At 44.8% G+C, this 18786-nt stretch overlaps 1 protein-coding gene across 1 annotated transcript; it reads left to right on the top strand.

Moving 5' to 3' along the window:
- The first annotated feature begins 14409 nt into the window (after positions 1-14409).
- On the top strand, positions 14410-18645 carry LOC117842477 (protein SAWADEE HOMEODOMAIN HOMOLOG 2). The gene is made up of 9 exons (XM_034722943.2): positions 14410-14593; positions 16187-16272; positions 16501-16546; positions 16622-16826; positions 16925-16994; positions 17473-17524; positions 17795-17938; positions 18081-18200; positions 18327-18645. Exons 1-9 carry the CDS (start codon positions 14555-14557, stop codon positions 18372-18374), a joined length of 810 nt encoding a protein of 269 aa, XP_034578834.1. The 5' UTR covers positions 14410-14554; the 3' UTR covers positions 18375-18645.
- The last annotated feature ends 141 nt before the right edge of the window (positions 18646-18786 follow it).

Raw genomic sequence — 18786 nt, 5'->3', positions numbered from 1 at the left:
TGAGGTCCTGTTCTTGGGCTTGTCTTTTACAGGAGTGGCTGCTTAAGGAGCGAACTAACAAAGTAAGAAGCGTGCGGACCAGAACGTGAACTGTGCGTGATGGCATAGCTTCATGGATTTCGACGTATTGGTGACTTGTTGTGGATGTGTGGTTGCATCAGATGTGTGCGTCGCCGAAAAGTCGTCTAGACCAATAGAAAGGCGCCACCGGACCGTAACAACCACGGGAGAAGACGGGGGACGATCGACGCGCAGCCAGTCAGCGCACGCGTTCGCGGTCAAGCTAGCTTAGCGTGGACGAAGGATAATGGAATAAAAGCAAAGTGACAAACCGTACAAGCCTGGAAGCTTGTCGTAAAGACTAGCTCGGAGTCAAGAGAATTTTCTAAGGATTTTCTACGTGTGTCCCTTCGAAAAAACAATTGATTGCATCTTATAAAACTAGTCCGGCAACCCGTATTCCCGCACAATCTAATATTTTAGAAGTCATTGTATTAGAAAATTATTTGACAATTATACCCCAGTTAATAATCAAAATCGTCACCTACAACTCTCTCATTTATTTAATATTCTAACACAATACTCATATACATATGTATTTATCTTTATATGGTTGTGATTAAGTTCTAATTAGTACTTATTCTAGACTTTTTTCATCCACATTCATATTTTTTTCACCCAGCATCTCACCTCCGTATATTGTATTTAACATGAAAATAATGTATTTTTTATTACTTCCTCTCATACATGTATAAAAGGTCTTCCTAGTAACACCCATCATGCATATAATATTAACTTAGTATTTCTATATTAACAATAATATCATATATTAGTTTACTTTTGGATATATATTTCTATACAATGAACATGCAGATAATTAGATTAAGATTTAAGTGTTTACTTTAGATTATTTTTAATAGCATATAGATTATTTTTAATAACAACATATGCTAGTAACTTAGATACAAATTTAGAAGGATCTTTTAAGTTATTTTTTATAATGACATGCATGGGTAATTTACATAAAGATTATGGAGTTACTTTATATTATTTTATAATGATAGATGTGGGTAATTTAGATATAGATTCAGGCTTCACTTTTATTTTCATAATGATAGTGGTTGTCTACCAGATTGATACCCAGATGTTTCTAATCTTTTGTGCGAATATCTAGGATTTATCTTTTTCTTAACACGTCTCATGAGAATTAATGCAGATTCTCCAATTGGCACATAGCTAAAACATTCAAAAATTGTTACCTTAAACTTCTAATTTGTTAAATATTCGAACACAATACTTATATAGATATATACATATTATCTTCATCCGATTATGAGAGATTTTAATTAGTAATTACTCTATAATGTTTTCATCCATATTTTAAATCTTTAACTTTTCACCTTTGCATCATAGGTATGCGCTTGATTTTGTTTAATGAACCCTAAGTTTGAGCTATATATAAATTTAACATAGAAATCTATATTCTCATCACTTCCTCTATATATTCATAAATGGTGACACACATCATGCGTATATACCTTAATTATTATATTATATATCAATAGTGTAAGAAATAAACAATTTAGAATCATATATTGGTCTATGTCTGGGTATATTTTAATAAAGGTGATTTGCATTCAAATTTAGGGTTAGCTCATGTTAGTTTTAATAATAGCATATGTGGGTAGTATAGATGCAAATTTAAATGTTTATTTTAAGTTATTTTTGAAGTGTTAGTGGTGGAAAATTTAGTTGCAAATTTATGAGGTTATTTTAAATTATTTTTATAATAGCATAAGTGGGTAATTTAGATGAAGATTAGGGTTACTTTAGTTTATTTTGTATAATGGAAGAGGTGGGTAATTTAGATATAGATTTAAGGTGCTACTTTAGGCTATTTCGATAATAGTATATGTGGGTAATTTTTTTGAAAATATAATAGATCCAACGGCTAAGATGATTTGAGTCTACTGATTGAGATGGCTAGATGTTTTGCTTTTTTGTGAGGATTCTTGGTGGCTTCACCTAGAGGCTTCAAAATGAGCCTCCAATTAGTAATAGTAAGATTCCTTAGGATGCAATAAGATGCACGAATTCCAATGAATTTTGGAGAAAAAATAAATATGAGGTTGGATCTCATGGAAACTTTTCTTTGCATCTCTCTTTAAATTTCTGTATTTTTCATATGTTGCATCCAAAGGCTATGATACAAACTTTCCTCATTTTCAATTCATGTTGGATTGCAAATCTCATGCAACTTCAGTCCTACATTTTTCGTATTCCTACATTTTGAGAATTCTATATTTCAAAAAGGCCTTTAGTTAAATCTAGCTTTGGATTACGAAACACTGGATTTTTAAAGTTGAAGGTTAAAACCCGTGCCTATTTGATAACCTAAATTTTGAGTTGATTGGATTGTTTGATTTGGATGTCAAAAGTCTGCAATGTCCACAGCTATTTAGGGGGCCAACTAGATAGAGGCAATGGCAGTATGGGTAGTTTACCGTCAAGTTTTTTTTAGAGCGGATAGTATACCATCAAGTTGGCAAATGTGATCGCAATCCGGATTCTTATTTACTATATCTAGATTAATAACAAAAGTTATAAATCTAGAAAAGTAAAAAAAATAGTATTTTGGAACAGAGGGAATACATGTGAAAAATCACCTGCCTCAATATATGTAGGATTGAATTTGTAATCAAATGTACTCTTTAATAATCATAAGTTTGTGACCATAAATAATATAATATAAAATATATAAATGGTCAAAGTGTAATTTGCACTACTAATAGCATTGTAGGGGTAGGTGTGTTACCCGCTCCTGCTTTTCGCAACTACAAATAGATATTTGCTGAAGTGGGTAACATCCGCTCCTATAAAGCTATTTCCATTTCATTTATAGGAGCGGGTGACTCCATGACTCGCCCTTAGAAATCCATTTACCAGAAATAAAAAATCAGAAAAAATTGAAAGCAACAAAATAAAAATAAAAAATATCCCATGATTGACACCGTGTAAACCAATCAAATTTCTTATTTTTGGGGAAAATAAAAAAGGTAAAATATTTGGGAAAAGTCGGCGAATTCGGGATCGAAATCGGGGAGGGGGTTTTCCCGAGCGAATAGTCAGATCCCGTATTCGATCGGGATATTCCCGTATTTTATTTCGGGAATTTTCCGTTTTCCCAGTTGAGACCTCAGCGCAGACTAGCTGCAGTCACAAGCAAGCCCTCAGTCCAATTTACAACTCACCCGCGGGGCTGCTGCGGCTCAGTTTGGCACACCACTGACTGCTCTGCCGCCTTTGCCATTTGCTTGGGAGCTGGGCTAGGCATCGCAGGAGCCCATGATGCAGCCCACGTGGTGGCCAGGAGTTCTCACGCACGGAAGAGAAAAGCAGCAGGAGCCGAGCAGGTTTGGCCCTTTTCTCATTTCGTTCCTTTTCTGATTTCTTTTTCTTTACAAATTCTATCTTTTTTGTTCCATGGGTATACGTATATGGTATGTGACAGTCACAGGTCATTTGTACCAATACGTGCAAAAGGAAGACAACCATCACAAGCCACTAGTGTTCTATGGATTGACGAAGTATTATGGTGTTGTCTACCTATCTATGGTACTATTTGCATAGATATTATGTATAGTTGTATCCTTTGCGGAGTTGAACGCTTGAAGTGGTTAAGTGTGGTGGTGTTCCCGATTTTAATTATCGATTCCCAACCGTTATCAACTTATTCCCGATTGAATTATTTCGTTCCCAACATCCTGTATAACCGATTTCGATTTCCCGACCGAGCTCTTCCGATTTCGTTCCCAACATCCCGTATAACTGATTTTGATTTCCCGACTGAGCTCTTCCGATTTCGTTCCCGAATTAAAATATGAAAACAAAAGTGTTTAGGGTTTTCCCGACCGTTCCCAACCGCTTTCATCCCTACATACATCTATGGACTTACCAAAAGGTTTGGACAGTCCCAAATATGAGGTTGTACACCAAGATGCATCTAACATGAAGACCATGGCGCAGAGCAACATAGTCTACATGGAAAGGCAAGAACTAGTCGAGGATTAGGAAAGTACTCGTTGTAATAAGAGTAGGACTCCTCTAGTTGTATCGAACTAATATTCTTGTGATCAACCGATGTGTAATCTTACCCCCGACTATATAAGGCAAGGCAGGGACCCCTCCAAAGCAATTCAATACAACCAACACAACGGACAAGTCAGCATCTCCTTCAGTCGCCTCATGACCATCATCAACAAAACTAGACCTTCCAGCATGGCGTTGAGGTCACCCTGGACCTCTTTGGTGACCTTCTTCTGCTGCTCGAGCTCATGCTCTTTACGACGGAGCTGGTCGGCGGCGTCCGCCTTGGCTTTCTTGAGCTGGTCGGCAGCTCCTTCCTTGGCTTTCCTGAGCTGGTCGGCGGTGTCTTCCCTGGTCTTTTGGAGCTCAGCCTCCAAGCACTCGGCCTTGAGGCGATATGCCTCGGCATTACAAGTGGCGTCCGATCTCTTGTGCACCCGCTGGGCCAGGTTATGCACTCAAGTCACTTCACTCAGCTATAATTCTTAAAATGAGAACGAATACTTTTGCCAACTCAGGACAGTGTACTTACATATAGCACATCCGCAAATGTGGAAAACACTTGCTTCAGAGTAGCAAGATCCCTTTTGTTAGCATGAATGTCCTCCTTAAGACCGGTGCCGAAGAAGTTGAGGGTGTCTGGTAGGTTTCTCTTCTGAACATCATCATTGGCATCATAGCCCGCCGCCTCCGTATCGGTCAGTGCCAGCTCGAGGACCTCCTCCATCTGCACATCGACGTTGACCTCCGTGGCACCAGGCGTGGAGGAGGTAGGGATGCTCTCAGGGTCATCTTGGCACGGTGGAGAACTTGGCGGGGGTCCGCTTGCACTGCCCACCAGGACATCGGCGATCACGGCTGGGTCAGATGTCGTGCATGCATCCGCCATGGCCAAAACTGAAGTCTGACCCTCAGGTCAGGTTTCGTCGCCTGTGTCCTGCTGACTTGGTGCTCGGGCTCCAGTGCTGGCATCATGCCAACCTCCCCCCAGGAACCAGCGCCAGTTTCCTAGCGACTCTCTGCTCAGGAGCCGAGTCCTGCGGCCTGTAGGTTCAACTCGTCCTCTACAACCGACACCCTACTCAGTCGGTGCAGTACAGAGATGGGGTCAGGAAGTTTTCATGTAAAATAATGACGACAAAGATAAGACAAACATCGCTTACATTGCGCTCGTCTTCACTCAAAACTCGAGGCGAAGAGGCGCTTGTGGTGGCAAGGATGGCTCCTTCTGCTTCCCGCCACGGATGTCTGACATCATGCGCTCCTTGAGCCTCTCTACGTTGGCCGTGGTGGTCTCAAGGAGCTCCGTCTTCTTCTTCTTCGCGGCGAGGCTGGGTGACTCGAAGTCACCGCACATTGCCCCGGCTGAGGCCTCACGGCAGACGTGGGTGGAGTAGCCAGAACTTGCAGCTTCTTGGCCGCCTTCTTCTTCCGTTTCTTCTCAGCCACTGGCTTCTCCACCGCTGACGCCTTGGATTCCGCCACATTGCGGACGGTTTGGCGTGTCCACCGTCCAGCCTGGGGCACGTCTCCGACCTCCAACGCACTCTCCTGGTTTGACACGTCCTCCTCCGAGTTGTCGAAGAAGGAGTCTGACTCCCAGTCAAGCGCGGGAGGTGGCTGGTCAGCCTCTGTGGTCGACCGCAACTTGGGGCGCTGCTATTCGCCCCCTTCAAGCAGTGGTGTCGTGCACCAAAACTCAAACTCCCAGTTCTATCATGAGAGATCTTACCTGTAAGATGCAAGAATACCAAAGCACAAGGAACAATGCCAAGAAGGTTAAAGAGACATCATTACCGGGTCGGCAGGCCTCACGAGGGAGAAGGCTTTGGGGCACTTCTTGTTCCTAATGCGATCGCCAAAGAACTCGACCACCTGGGCAGCCACCTACTCCCGGTTCAACTTGCGTTGTACCTCCCGGGTCGGGTCCTGAGGCCCCAAGTATTCGTACCCTAGGTGATCTTGTCCTTGATAGGCTACGTCAGCCTCCGACAGAAGTTGATGCTCACAGCCCCAGCTGTGAGCCCACGCCTCTTCAGATCGGCGATCCCCTCCAGCAATTGGTTCACCTAAACTATCTCCTCCGAGGTCAGCTAGTTCGACCACTTAGGAAGTGTCAGATGAGCATATCCAGTGCGGGACGGGAGCTCGAGCTTCTGGTTCACTACTACGAACCAGTCCTTGTGCCCCTTGTTGGATTCCTTTAATTTGAGGTCGAAGTACGCTTGGACCCTCTTGGGTCGAAGCGAAAACCCGCAGCCACCGATGATTCTTTGCCTCTTGTCCTTCGTCGACACTATCTTCAGTTGGTACAGATACCTCTAGAGATTGAAATGGGTAGGATTCCGAGGTAGGCCTCGCAGAGGTGGATGAACACTACAATGTCAAGAATAGAGTTGGGATTTAGATGTACCAACTCAATCTTGTAGTAGTTCAGCAGACCGCGAAAGAAGTCCCCCGTTGGAATCATGAATCCGTGCTTGAAGAACACCGCGAAGATGACGGTCTTCGTCTTGTCCTCAGAGAGGAACTCTTCGCCCGCCATCGCCTTCCACTCCAGGAAATCCTTGGGGGCAAGCAGGCCGCGATCGATGGGTGCTTGTATCTTCTAGTCCCCACGACTTGGATCCAATAGGTGGATGGATCCAGCGCTTGTTTGGTCGCCATTTCCTCGGTCTCTTGTCCCCACGACTTGGATCTAATATGGTGAGGCTCTTTGTTCACATGCGGCGGCGTAGAGGTGGCAGGCCTAAATCCGAGCGCTTGGGCAGCAGATGCGTTTTGGGGGAACGACGGTGTGACCTAGGGCGCTCAGGCGTGGCAGCGAGGGAGTTTGTGGCAGTAGCGCTTGGAAGAGAAGGCACTAGAAGTGAAAATGGAACCGCGCCCCTTGAGCTTTTTGAAGGATTTGATGGTGCAACCCTAGCGATGGGATCCGTGGAATGGCCGTTACGCCGCCTGTCACGGACGGAATCCGCGGATTTTCCATTAACTTACACGGCGTACCTCGATGGCCCCGCCAGTCCTTGTGTTCAGAGGCTGAGTGCCTATTTCAGGTCGGCGTGCCTCCGTGGCTTTGCTAGTCCTCGCACTCAGGGGCTGGGCGCCTATTTTAGGTCGGCATGCCTCCGTGGCTCCACTAGTCCTTATGCTCAGGGGCTGAGTGCCTATTTCAGTGGCTCCATGTGGCAGAACCGTCCAACTTAAACTGGTTTAAATACGCCTAATTGTTGTCGGAACAACAATTATCCGAAACACATTTAAAACAGCATAAGTCCGGTAGTCCGTCGAGTGTCCCTAGGACTCCTCAAAGGATCCACGACGTGTCTCATAGCCATACACCAGGGTCGCTTCCACGATGGGAAAGCATCAACAAACATTACATTTTTACATACATACCGGGGTACGAATTATTACAGACCATAGTTTGAAACAAACTTAATGGTGCAGGTTAGAGCGGTTCTAAGAGTTTAAAATATAACCCAGTCCAGGTGAAAGATATACATCTAAGTTTTATTTCTAGGGTATTACAAGACTCGTAAAAATACCCTAGTTCTTCGGGGCTTCTTCCTCGGCGGACTCCTGCTGTGGCTCTGAAATAGCAACGAGGGATAACCCTGAGTACGAGGTACTCAGCAAGACTAACCCGACTAACCAATATAATAGCTTTTCTGGAACTGCATCATAGCTGTTTAGTGTACTGGCTGACTCACATTTTGCCAAAGAGCTTACTAAAAGTGAAACCTTAACTTTGTCTTTTAATTCAATTGGAGTTGTTACCTAACCAGTCTAGATGGCGAAAAAGAAATACTTTTGCAAACCGTAGGAAATTAAGTCATACAACATATTAATTTCGGAAAGACATTGCATACATGATATTAAACTACGATGCTTAACAGTGATCAAGTGCATTCATAACCGAGAATTGCGGCGATCCGGATCAATTACATCCTGCACGAGAGCACCTTGACCACCAGCTACGTACAACTGTCCAGGTTGTACGTAACGACCTTTCGATTAGCGTACCCAAAGATTGGGAATAAGACTACCCGAACCCAGGGATGCACCCCCACATGACCCCACGTCTAGCCCGATCTCCATGTGAGTTTTAGGCTACGCCCCTACTATTCTCCAGCACGTCAAGCACGGGTACGAAATATTCCCGATCAGAGAGTCTACTAACCTACCGGGCTTTACTGGTCCCATACCCAGTAAGCAACCAGGTGATATTCACTTGATCAAAGGTTAAGACAACGATCGGGCCTTAACCAAATTAACCTAGCAGACAGAACTAATATCTCTAGCTTTTGTTGGCTTTTCAAAAATTCCAGGCTAACTTTCCATACCTAGTATGTATGACCCAATAATTTACCTTAAGGTTCGGTAACCAAGTTACTTAAAGTATCTAAGCATTTCTAAGCATGGGTTAATTACTAATTATTGAACAAGTGGCAAATATGTCCTTAAAATAAGGCAGGATCATGCACAAGAATAAGTTTCAATCAATTCCTAGACTTAATGCATTCATATAGAAATTAACCAATAATTGGACACATGAAATAATAACTCCAAAGTAGATAGGTATAGATGCACTGGGGCTTGCCTTGATTTGTAAAAATGTTAGCGTTGTCCGACGGACTGGCTTCACAGGGGATCAATTCAACGATCTCCTCAAATTCCGAAGGTCCTTCTGATAAATCCAAGAATTCCCCTTCTGGTGCTTCGGTGTCTACGATATAGTACATGCATGGGTTAGTGATGCAACTTTTTGAATACAAGACTATACAACTTTCCTTCATGATAAAGTTGCAAGCCAACAAGTGACTACACAATTTATCATGATAAAGTTGCAAGCCAACACACAAAAACCCGAAAAGATTAACCCACATTTTTATTTCCTTCACTAATCCTACCTTAGGCCTTTTCTTTTATTTTTTAGAAAATATTATAAATATTTTCTAATCTCAAAACCTAACTCCTATGGGTTAATAATATTTTGTGAATATGAAAACATTATTCCAAATTTTAATGCATTTAATAAAGGTTAAGTATTTATTTAAACACCTTAATGAAAAGGCATTAAACAAATACCTAAATTTTATTATTTTTCCTAAGGTATAATAATTTTAATGCATAAAGGAAAATAAAACAATCCTAATAAAATTTGTTTCACTAATTTTGGACACTCCTAGAAATTCTTATGATTTAAATGGTGAAAATCGAATTTAATCTATTAATCTAATAAAAGAAAAACCTAAATTTATCCCTAAACCCCCGGCCCAACTTTTCTCACTCGCCTCCTCTCTACCCTCTCTCACTCACGCTGGGCCCGCAGCTCTGGTCCACCTTCTTTCTCTCTCTCCCTTATCCGCCGGCCTACTCCTCTCACTGTTGGGCCTGCTGGGCCGACGCTACCTCCCCTCCTTTTCCTATTTTTCCAGCCAGCCCACTGGCCCACCTTCTTTACCCTCCTCCGCGCTGGCACCTGGGCCTGCTAGACCGGCCCACGGCCTTCCCCTTCACTGGCCGACCCTTCTACCCTTTTTCCTCTTCTCCTACTGACGCGCGGGCTCCCGGCGCCAGCTCCTTCTCCTTCCTCGCGCCAAAACAGAGCGCGGCAGGGGGCGGCACGGCTCAACGACCGGCGCTCCACCGGCGACGGGGTTGGGCTAGGGAGGCATCACCAAGCCACAACGCACCCGTGGGCGGCGGCGGCTCCCCGGGAGACGGTCGGAGCTAGCCTCTCCACGGCGGCGGGCGGCTTGACCGACGGCCGGCCGTGGCCAAGCACGGCAACGGCACCACTCGGCCCTTTAACTACCTCTACAGCTTCCTAGTGACCTATGAGCTTACTCACGGCTTACCACAAGGAAGGAAAGTGGCGACAAGGAAGAGCTCACCATGAGCAGGGAGGTTAGCGGTGGCGGACGGAAACGGCGGCGGCTAAGAGCTCGCCAGCGGGCAAGTTGGACAACGAGTAGGCACGGTGGTCAGGAAGGTGTTGGTGGGGAAGTGGGTGAAAGGAATCGGCGCGAGAGGCAGTGAAGCGGTGGAATTTTGCTCGGCGGCAGGAGCTCAGCTTGCGGCGGTAAAAGCAGTGCGGTGAACGGATAGAAGCGACGGCGGGAGGAGTAAATATGCGAAGTTTCACCGTGCGCATGGGCAACACCGTGGCCTAGTCGTAGGCTGGCGTGGTGAGGAGGTGGCCCTAGGCGCCGAGCTGGATGACGGGTGACGTTGCCGGCAGCGACATGTCTCTGCCCTGCTGTTCTGCTCGCTTCTCTCCTCTTTCTTTCGGTCCGAAAATTCAGACCTTCACCACAGTTGATTTTGCATCGTACGGTCCAAGAGCCCCTTAAGCAAAGTTGTAGATAAACTCAAGTACTTCAATTTATATATTGGCTCTTACTCGAGATAAACCTCCCAAAGTTGAAATTTTTAAGCTTCCATCTCGGGCAACTAAAATGTTCTGAACCTCCTGTTTCAGTTCGACAGGCCCTTATTCAGGGTCATTTGCCCTTCTTTAGACTTAATTTGAGTAGCTAAATCTTGCTCCAAATAGTGCAACCACTAACCATTCATGCTCTACAACTAACAGGGATTTCATTTTGCACATAAACTCATATACCTCTTGCACTACTTTTCTCTGAATCTTGCTCCAAACATAGCCACTTGCTGCTGTTTTCAAACAAGAAAAATGCAGTTTCAGTAACTAGGCCGAAACTGCTGGGATGCTAATTTTGAATTTCATTTTGAATTTGTTCTTTCCACTTTCTCTAATCAACATCATCCTACTAAACATGTCCAAAGATCATACTTCACTACTGTTCAGTTGCCTTTGTCCACTTACTTGGAAAATTAAGCAGAAATCAATTTCCAAGTTGGATACTTGTATTGTTTTTCCTAAAGTTTCTGTTTTCGGACAGGGAACTGTAACCCCATTATCCTTCTTTTTCAATTGCAATTTTGAGGGGTTTAAGACTAGGATTAATCTCCAACTTCATTCTTTTGAGTTATAAACATTCTCAAGTCTCAACTTCATATTTTTGCTAAATTTTTCCGAATTTAAATTCCAAATTGCAAATTTTGGTCAAATTCGGCTCAAATTTGACTTTGAGTCAATTTCTTTCTTTTTGCTTCAAACATCATTACCACCTCTCATTGGTATCTTTAGGGTGTCATTAACACGAGGTGTTACACTCCACCAGTCCTCGTGCTCGGGGGCTGGACGCCTTTTTCAGGTCGGTGTGCCTCTACGGCCCCGCCAGCCCTTGCGCATGCGCTCGGGCACTAGGTGTTTGATGATAGAAACAATGGCATGATACGTAATGTTCTTTGACTATTGGACCGATTATTCTAATCGCTTTAATGCTCGAGGGTTACTCCATATGGAGTGCATCTTGCGACACCCTCTATGTCTTTCGCTTCGACCTTATTGGATGTCCGGCATCCGTCAGCTCAGCGCTTGCCTACGCTCTATGCATATGGCTATGCATCCGCTCAAATTTTCTTCTTTTTTGAGCAATACGCAACCTCTCCATCACCATGACGACAATGCACCTTCAGCCGAGTACATTATAAGTTTCGTTGCGCACCCGTCAAGTTCCTGTTCGACTCCATATCGCTCGAGGGCTTGAGGGACATGGGTACTTACGGGTCCCCACCGACCAGGATACTGGTCGGCCCTGACAGGTGGGCCCACCCGACCATGCCATGTGGGCCAAGGCATGAAGATGCGTGAAGCGCAAGACAGGAGGCCGGGCGGATCGATCGAGCCCGGATATTATGGGATACTTGTTGTAAACCGACTCAAATAAATTTCTTTATAACAACCGACTAGTTCATATCTAAAACGACTTGTAACCCTAGGTTGTCAGCCAATATAAGGCGGCCAGGGACACCCCCGAGGGTACCTCAACCCTTCACGTGATCTCATACTCGCAATACAATCCACCAGGGTATTACTCTCTGGAGGCCCGAACAAGTCTAAATCCTCGTGCCCTCGTGATTACTTTTGAATTCTTAGTCTTATGATCTCCTTTGCCTACAAATCAACTACTTGGGTAACCCCTGGTGGACTGCCGGTCCCTAAATCCAACAATATTTTTACTAGAACAAGTACATGTCACCATGTTAAGTTACATATTAAAAATAAATGATTTTGAAATTTTTTTACCAATATAGGGCGGTTTATACTAGGATTTAACCATCGCATTTTTCTAGGTTTATACCAGGATTTAACCAGCGCTATTTTTTAGTGGTAGGCAACGTGCCCGTTGATAGCGAGACACTAGTGGTGACTTCGTCAATTTTGAGGATTTGTTGGCTCAATTTTTCGGAGATGCTCATAGGGGTTGCAAGCGTATTTTTGAATGAGCGAGTGTGCGTGCATGTATGTGAGCGTATGTGCACGTACTGTGATTGAAAAAAAAATGTCACGTTGCACGTGCCGTAGCATTGCACTCACATGTTTGCGGCAACAGCAGCAGCGTGCGGGTGAAAAAAAAAAAGCAAACAGCCAGCTCTTTTCAGTTTGTCGGGCCGTTCTTTGCCATCTATTGGGCCAGTGTGACCAGAAGAGATATATATATAGGGATACCGGGCCGTGGCACCCGAAAATCCTATCCATCTTCCGGAAGATGGGTAGGCCCTTAAACTTCCAGTCTTTAAGATTCGTGCAGGTGTTCTCGACCACACGATCTTCCTCCCGTCACCTTCCCGCCTCGCTCTCATCTCGCACGTGCGCCGCCGCTAGGATCCAAGGACAAGGGAGGAAGCTTGCCGGAGGGGCGGGATGTGGGCGGGGGCGGTGCTTCAATGGTCGCCAGCCTTAGATGAGAAGGTCGGGGGCGGCGGTACGGCCGGCGGCGGAGGGCGAGGCGGCGCGGGAGCGCCGCCGGCCGGGTAGGGCAGGATGGTCGGTGGCCGGTGGCGGGTGGCGGGCGCAATGACAAGCCTCGGGTTAGGAAGGGCGTGGTCGAGGGGTAGCAGCGGGCAGCGCGGCGGCCGCCGGCCGGGGTGGTGGAGGAGGCGGCGGGGGTGGGGGCTCGCCGGGGAAGAAGATGAAGGGGAGGATGGACCGGTGTTGGGCTGGAAGTTTCATCTCTTATCTATCTTCTACAAGATAGATAGGAGCCCTCTTCAACGCCGGCGCGCACCTGCACGGCGGACCTCGAGCTCCTCTCATCCCACGGAAAAAAGACTTATGCTCCTATGCTTGTAGGCAATGTGACAAGGTCAAGGTGATATAAGGCATAGGAGTTTCTACTGTGCCTACCGACGAATGTGACCTCGAGTTTCTTTTCCATGCTCACCTTGTCACATGCTCATGCTCCTATGCCTACCGACGAAGACATTGTGCATGAATAGCAGACTAGCGAGAATAGGGCCCGGAGCCGGGAGGCGGGAGCAGACCCGTGTGCTCGTGGCTCCGCCGACCTCCTCGCTCAAGGTCCCGGCGTTCTGCTTGGAGGGCGAGCTCCTCGTTTTGCTATTTCCGCCTTGCTCATCGCAGGCCATGTTCTTTAGTTGGCAAGCCTTTTATTTCCATGCGATGTGAGAAGGAAGAGATGAACAGTGAAGAAGCTTGTTAATTAACTCAATCATACTTGCGCGGTTGTGCCTATTAATTCAAGCTCTCCCGTAATACCTAGAAAAATAATGGTAAATTCCAAAATTCTGAAACTTGTTCAGTAGTTTTTCTATGCACTTACCTCTCCAATCCAAAATTATCAAGTAGCATGTTAGAGTTAAATTCATGTTGTCTCGAATTGGATATTGCCCTGTGCTTAATTGGATAATTGTCCTAGTGAAATTTTACAATATGCAACAACATGATGGCACATAAAATCAAATACATACTTGATCGGCCATGATTTATATATATTTATGTAAAATAAAATAGTTTGTAGACCATCAAATAGACAAGTTATTGTACACATTGTCTATTTAGTTATCTGATTGTGACATGGCATGTATTTCTAGACGGCAGCCATCTACCCTATTGTACATGCCCTAATGTGTGGGAGAAAAACCTTCGATCGAAGGTGTTATTTCTTTTCAAATTCTTGACTTTCTATGCTTGGAAAGTTTCAATCCCTTCGTTAACATTTGCGAACAAAGGTCCCTCCCTGACGGGCCCACCTGTCCCACCAGCGGCCTCCGAGGCCCAGATTATTCGGTGGGCCCACGCAGCCACTTCCAAGCTTCCGCAGTTTCGCTGCACTGCTCTTCTCTTGCCCCCGGCTCGCATTTTCCTAATCCTTTTGTTACCGTCGCTCCCCGGTACCCGCGAGCGTACCCGTCGGAATTAATTGCGCTGCGGCCCTTTTTGGTTGGGACTTGGGAGAGGCTGGGAATTTCGGAGCCCCCCTCCCCTCTTCTCTGTCTCTGCCTACTCTCCCACCTCCCCCAAACCTCTGTTCCTCGCTTCGCGGCGGCCTCGGCCTCCCCGCCGCGTCGGCGAGCCATGGAGCGGCGGTCCTCCGTCCGCTTCTCTCCCTCCGAGGTGGGTCCACCGGCCCCCGAGGGCCATTCCCTCTCCCTTTCTCCTCCTCCTCCTCCCCGCACCGCCGCCATGGTGGGGGTTCGTACTGTTCATCGCGTCCTCCCTGCCCGGTGCGGGTTGGGTTCTTGGTGCTGGGGGAGCCAGGAATCATATCACGGATCAACCGGATGAAGGATGGTCGGTGTTCCTTGCGCGCGGGATTGGTTTGGGTAGCTGCGCGGTGCTCCATTGGGGGGGTTTTGGGTGGGTTTATCTTGGGGGTTGTTCTTGGCACCTCCCGTTTTGGGTCCCATTGGCCAGCTTCTTGGGCAATGCGAGGGTTCTCTTCTTTGGAGGGCGAACTTTGTCGGGATTCCCTGTCGCTCGTGTCTTTACTTGCCCACGATCGCACCTTTTGGGGGTTTGTGGGCGAGCAGTCCGATGATTATGTGCAGGGTTGATGCTTACCTGTGCATGCAAGAGCTGGTTCTTGATTGCATTGCGAATCGTCCTGTGCGACCTGCGGAAGGCTGTACCAGTACAAATTTCTGATATTTTGGTTAGTGGGTATACTACTAGGGTTTTGTTCATCAGGCAAGGGTCGATCTGTCGATGCCCCAATAGTTGGGGTCAATTGCAAATGGTGGTTTAGGTAATCAATTCGTGCTACAGGACAAAAAGGGATTGTTTGATTATTGCATTGATACATTTAGTTGTAAGATGGGCCAAGGCAATAGTGAATGCCAAAATGGATTCTTTGGTGCCAGCTGTGGTAGGCTGTAACCGTGGGGATTTGTAATACTTTGCTTAATGGCCTAGTATTAATAAGGTTTGGCTTTTGAGTCAAGCCTAAAGTGATGCCCCAATGGCAGGGGCAAAATGTTGTTTTAGCCACCCAATTCGTGAAACAGGATAAAAATAATCGTTTGACTATTGAATTGGCGCATTCAGTTAATACTTGTAAAATCATACATGTTGATAGTCAAATTGCCAAAATTTATCCCCTAGTCTTATTCGTGCTGGCGTTTGATGATGGAGAGTGGAAATTGTGTCCTAAGGTCATACAGGATTATTACACCCAAGGCAATCTACTCCCTCTGTCCCAAATTACTATTCGTTTTGGCTTTTCTAGATACATAGCTTTTGATGTGCACCTAGATTTATACTATGTCTATATACATAGCAAAAGTCATGTATGTAGAAAAGCCAAAACGAATAGTAATTTGGGATGGAGGGAATATTGTGCTAACGATTCCAATCTTACTACGCAGTATTTCCCATCCTATGATCCCAAGCTTTTGAGGAAAATACACTTTGATGGAACATTGTAGACTTACAATGCAATGTAATTTAGAAGTAAGATATGCTGAGGACTGTGAGTTTTTGAGGTCATTGACACAATGTAGGGTCAAACATCATAAATTGCCTACCATTTAAGTCCACCTACTTTTGTGCTTCACAGAATTATGGATCCGCTCTGCATCCCTCAGTACACTATATTAATATGGTGTTGGTGGTGTATTTCAATTCATTTTGGAGAATCTATCATGCTAGGTTTGTTAGATGTACTTTCCTGCATTTTCCATGATAGCTTAAAAGTACTTCCTGGTACAGATTGCAAAGATGGAGAAATTGGTTGCCGACATAAAAGAGCAAGTCTTGGTTGACAAGTTCTGCCAGAAGCTTGCAGAAGAATTTAAGTAAGTCTCACATTGTTACAGTGTGTTCCGACTGCCTCTTTAGTTTGAATCATAACCGTTTCACTTTCACATAAAGCATATAGCATGATTGGAATATCTTCTACTGTTCTCTTGGTAGTTTTTTGCTTGACAGTATTGATACAGGATGTTGTGAAACTGAAACCTGCATACAGTAGTTTTAGAGTGACACTTCTGATAAGTGATTACATTTTCTGCTCTTATATGCAGTCGATCTGCTGGTCGAGCTGGTAGTAAAGCGTTACAGGCTACACAGGTGATGATATTTTAATATGCTCCCATATTTTACAAACTGTGCACTAGCATGACATATTGACATCTCTTTCAACAGGTTCAAGGATGGTTCCTTAAAAAGTTTCCAGTATCAGCCACTAAACCTACTTGTGTGCCCACTGTTTCCCAAGAAAAGACTGCAGCCTCAGAAGTAAATGTATCAGTTTCTGAGAAAAAGTCTGCAGCTTCTGAAGAAAAGCCTTTCCCTCTTGATACTAGTATTTCAAACAACGAGGATGAGGTTTCTGCTGTTTTTCCGTTAGGTATTTTCAAACATAAATCTGTTGAAACTGGAAACCTAATGTTTGGTGCTTGGTTGATGCACTGTTGTGAAATTTTGTATGACCTGCCATCTTTTCAGAAACTAGAGATAAAATTCCCGAACTTGAAGAGCTGGAGTTTGAGGCGAAGTCTGCAAAGGATTCTGCATGGTAGATATCCTTTCACTTGCAACTATTCTGTTATTGTTTCCTTTTCCTGTTTCTTGCATTTACTTGCAATGGGTTCCATTCATGTATTCTTGGCCCTCATTTGTTGGCCTCTGTCATACGTGGTTTACTGTGACAGTACCTGGACATCTGCTGTTCAGCATGACCTTGGTGAATACAATGACAAATAATATAAGTGATCTCATTATTGGATGTACTAGTTCATATCGAGCCTGCAAGGCTTTAATCTTCAGAGTTTATTTTGCACTATCCTGGTAAAGCTAGTGATATTGCCTTAAACTATGATCCTAGATGATGTTGTCAGTGGTTGACCTTGATGTCTTAACATTGCTAGCTGGCAGATTACGATCTTATGCATGCATGATGTTTGGTAGTACGGTACCATACCCCGTGAGATTGGCATTTCAAGTGTTTGGCAGCCATTTTCAATGTCATCACATGCTATTTTTGTGCTATGCAGGTATGACATTGCCATTTTCTTGGCACACAGGAGGAACAGGGCGGGTGAAGTAGTAAGATTAACCAATCTCTTATTACATATGCATATTTTACCTTTTCAGCCCAACCTTTTATTTAAGACTAGCTGGTTAGTGAAGTATCTATTATTTGCTCTGTTTTGTCATTTCATTGTCAAAGTGACTGCTTTCAGTTTTTGGGATGTTTCTTCTCTACTATAGTTTTCTTGAAGGCTGCATTTGTTATTTATGTTTCCTTTGTCGTTTGCATATTCAAGTTCTGTTTCATCTTTTTTGTAACTCAATATTTATGTGCTGTTGTTGTAGGAAGTCCGGGTGAGATTCGAGGGTTTTGGGGCTGATGAGGATGAGTGGGTGAATGTGAAGAAGTGCATCCGCCAGCGTTCCATTCCTGTGGAGGCCTCCCAGTGCAAATCCATTGTCGAAGGAGACCTTGTCCTCTGCTTCAGGGTAAGCCATATTAGTACAGTGGTACCTTTACATCATGCGTGATACGGTTGGAACTTGCTACTCTTTTAAAGCAATTATCTTTGGCCTCCTTTTATTTTTGTCCCCTTAAGCCTTCCTTTCTTTGTTGTGATTTGAACCTCAGGAGGGAAACGATGAGGCATTGCATTTCGACGCTCATGTTCTTGAAGTTCAGCGGAAGCAGCATGATATTAGGGGGTGCAGATGTGTATTCCTTGTTGAATACGATCACGATCGAAGCCAGGTATTTTTAACCAACCAACCATGCCTGAGCCAATCGTCGATCATCTAACCACAGATTGCTTTTATTGTTCTTGCTTTAAAAGTACTAATATGGCTTGACATTGACAAATTTCTTGGCTGATGGCAGGAGAGGGTGAGCCTGAAAAGACTGTCCCGGCGTCCAAAGTACTTCTGAACACTAGCCTCCTGTTATCTCTGGTGCGCACCTTACTATAAGGAGCACTTCTATCTGGAACTGACCGGAACGCGAAACCTAGTTGAAGTTAGGGTATGAACTCTGTTGGCGCTGCGCCCTTAATCATGTGTATAGTAACAGCGGGTAGCAAGGATGCATTTGCATTCCACCCTCTTTGGCAGTTGGCACGGGGCTGCTGTAATGGCCATTGGCAGCCAAATTTTGTAAACTTGTTTTGGTGCAAAGGAGGGGAGAGCATGGCTTTTGAGCACTTGTTGCTATCCAAAATGCGGTTAATGCCCCCAACAATTTTACCTTGTTTCTGCACTTTCCTCGTTCTGTCAATCCGAAGTTTTGACAATGGCTGTTGAGGTGACACTTTGTTTTGTTTTCGGAGAGTGCTATTGGGCAG

Source organism: Setaria viridis, chromosome 2 (assembly GCF_005286985.2).
Source record: "Setaria viridis chromosome 2, Setaria_viridis_v4.0, whole genome shotgun sequence".
In the NCBI taxonomy this organism is placed as follows: domain Eukaryota; kingdom Viridiplantae; phylum Streptophyta; class Magnoliopsida; order Poales; family Poaceae; genus Setaria; species Setaria viridis.
The sequence above is the reverse complement of the archived record's forward strand: the minus strand, read 5'-3'. Positions and strand labels throughout refer to the sequence as shown.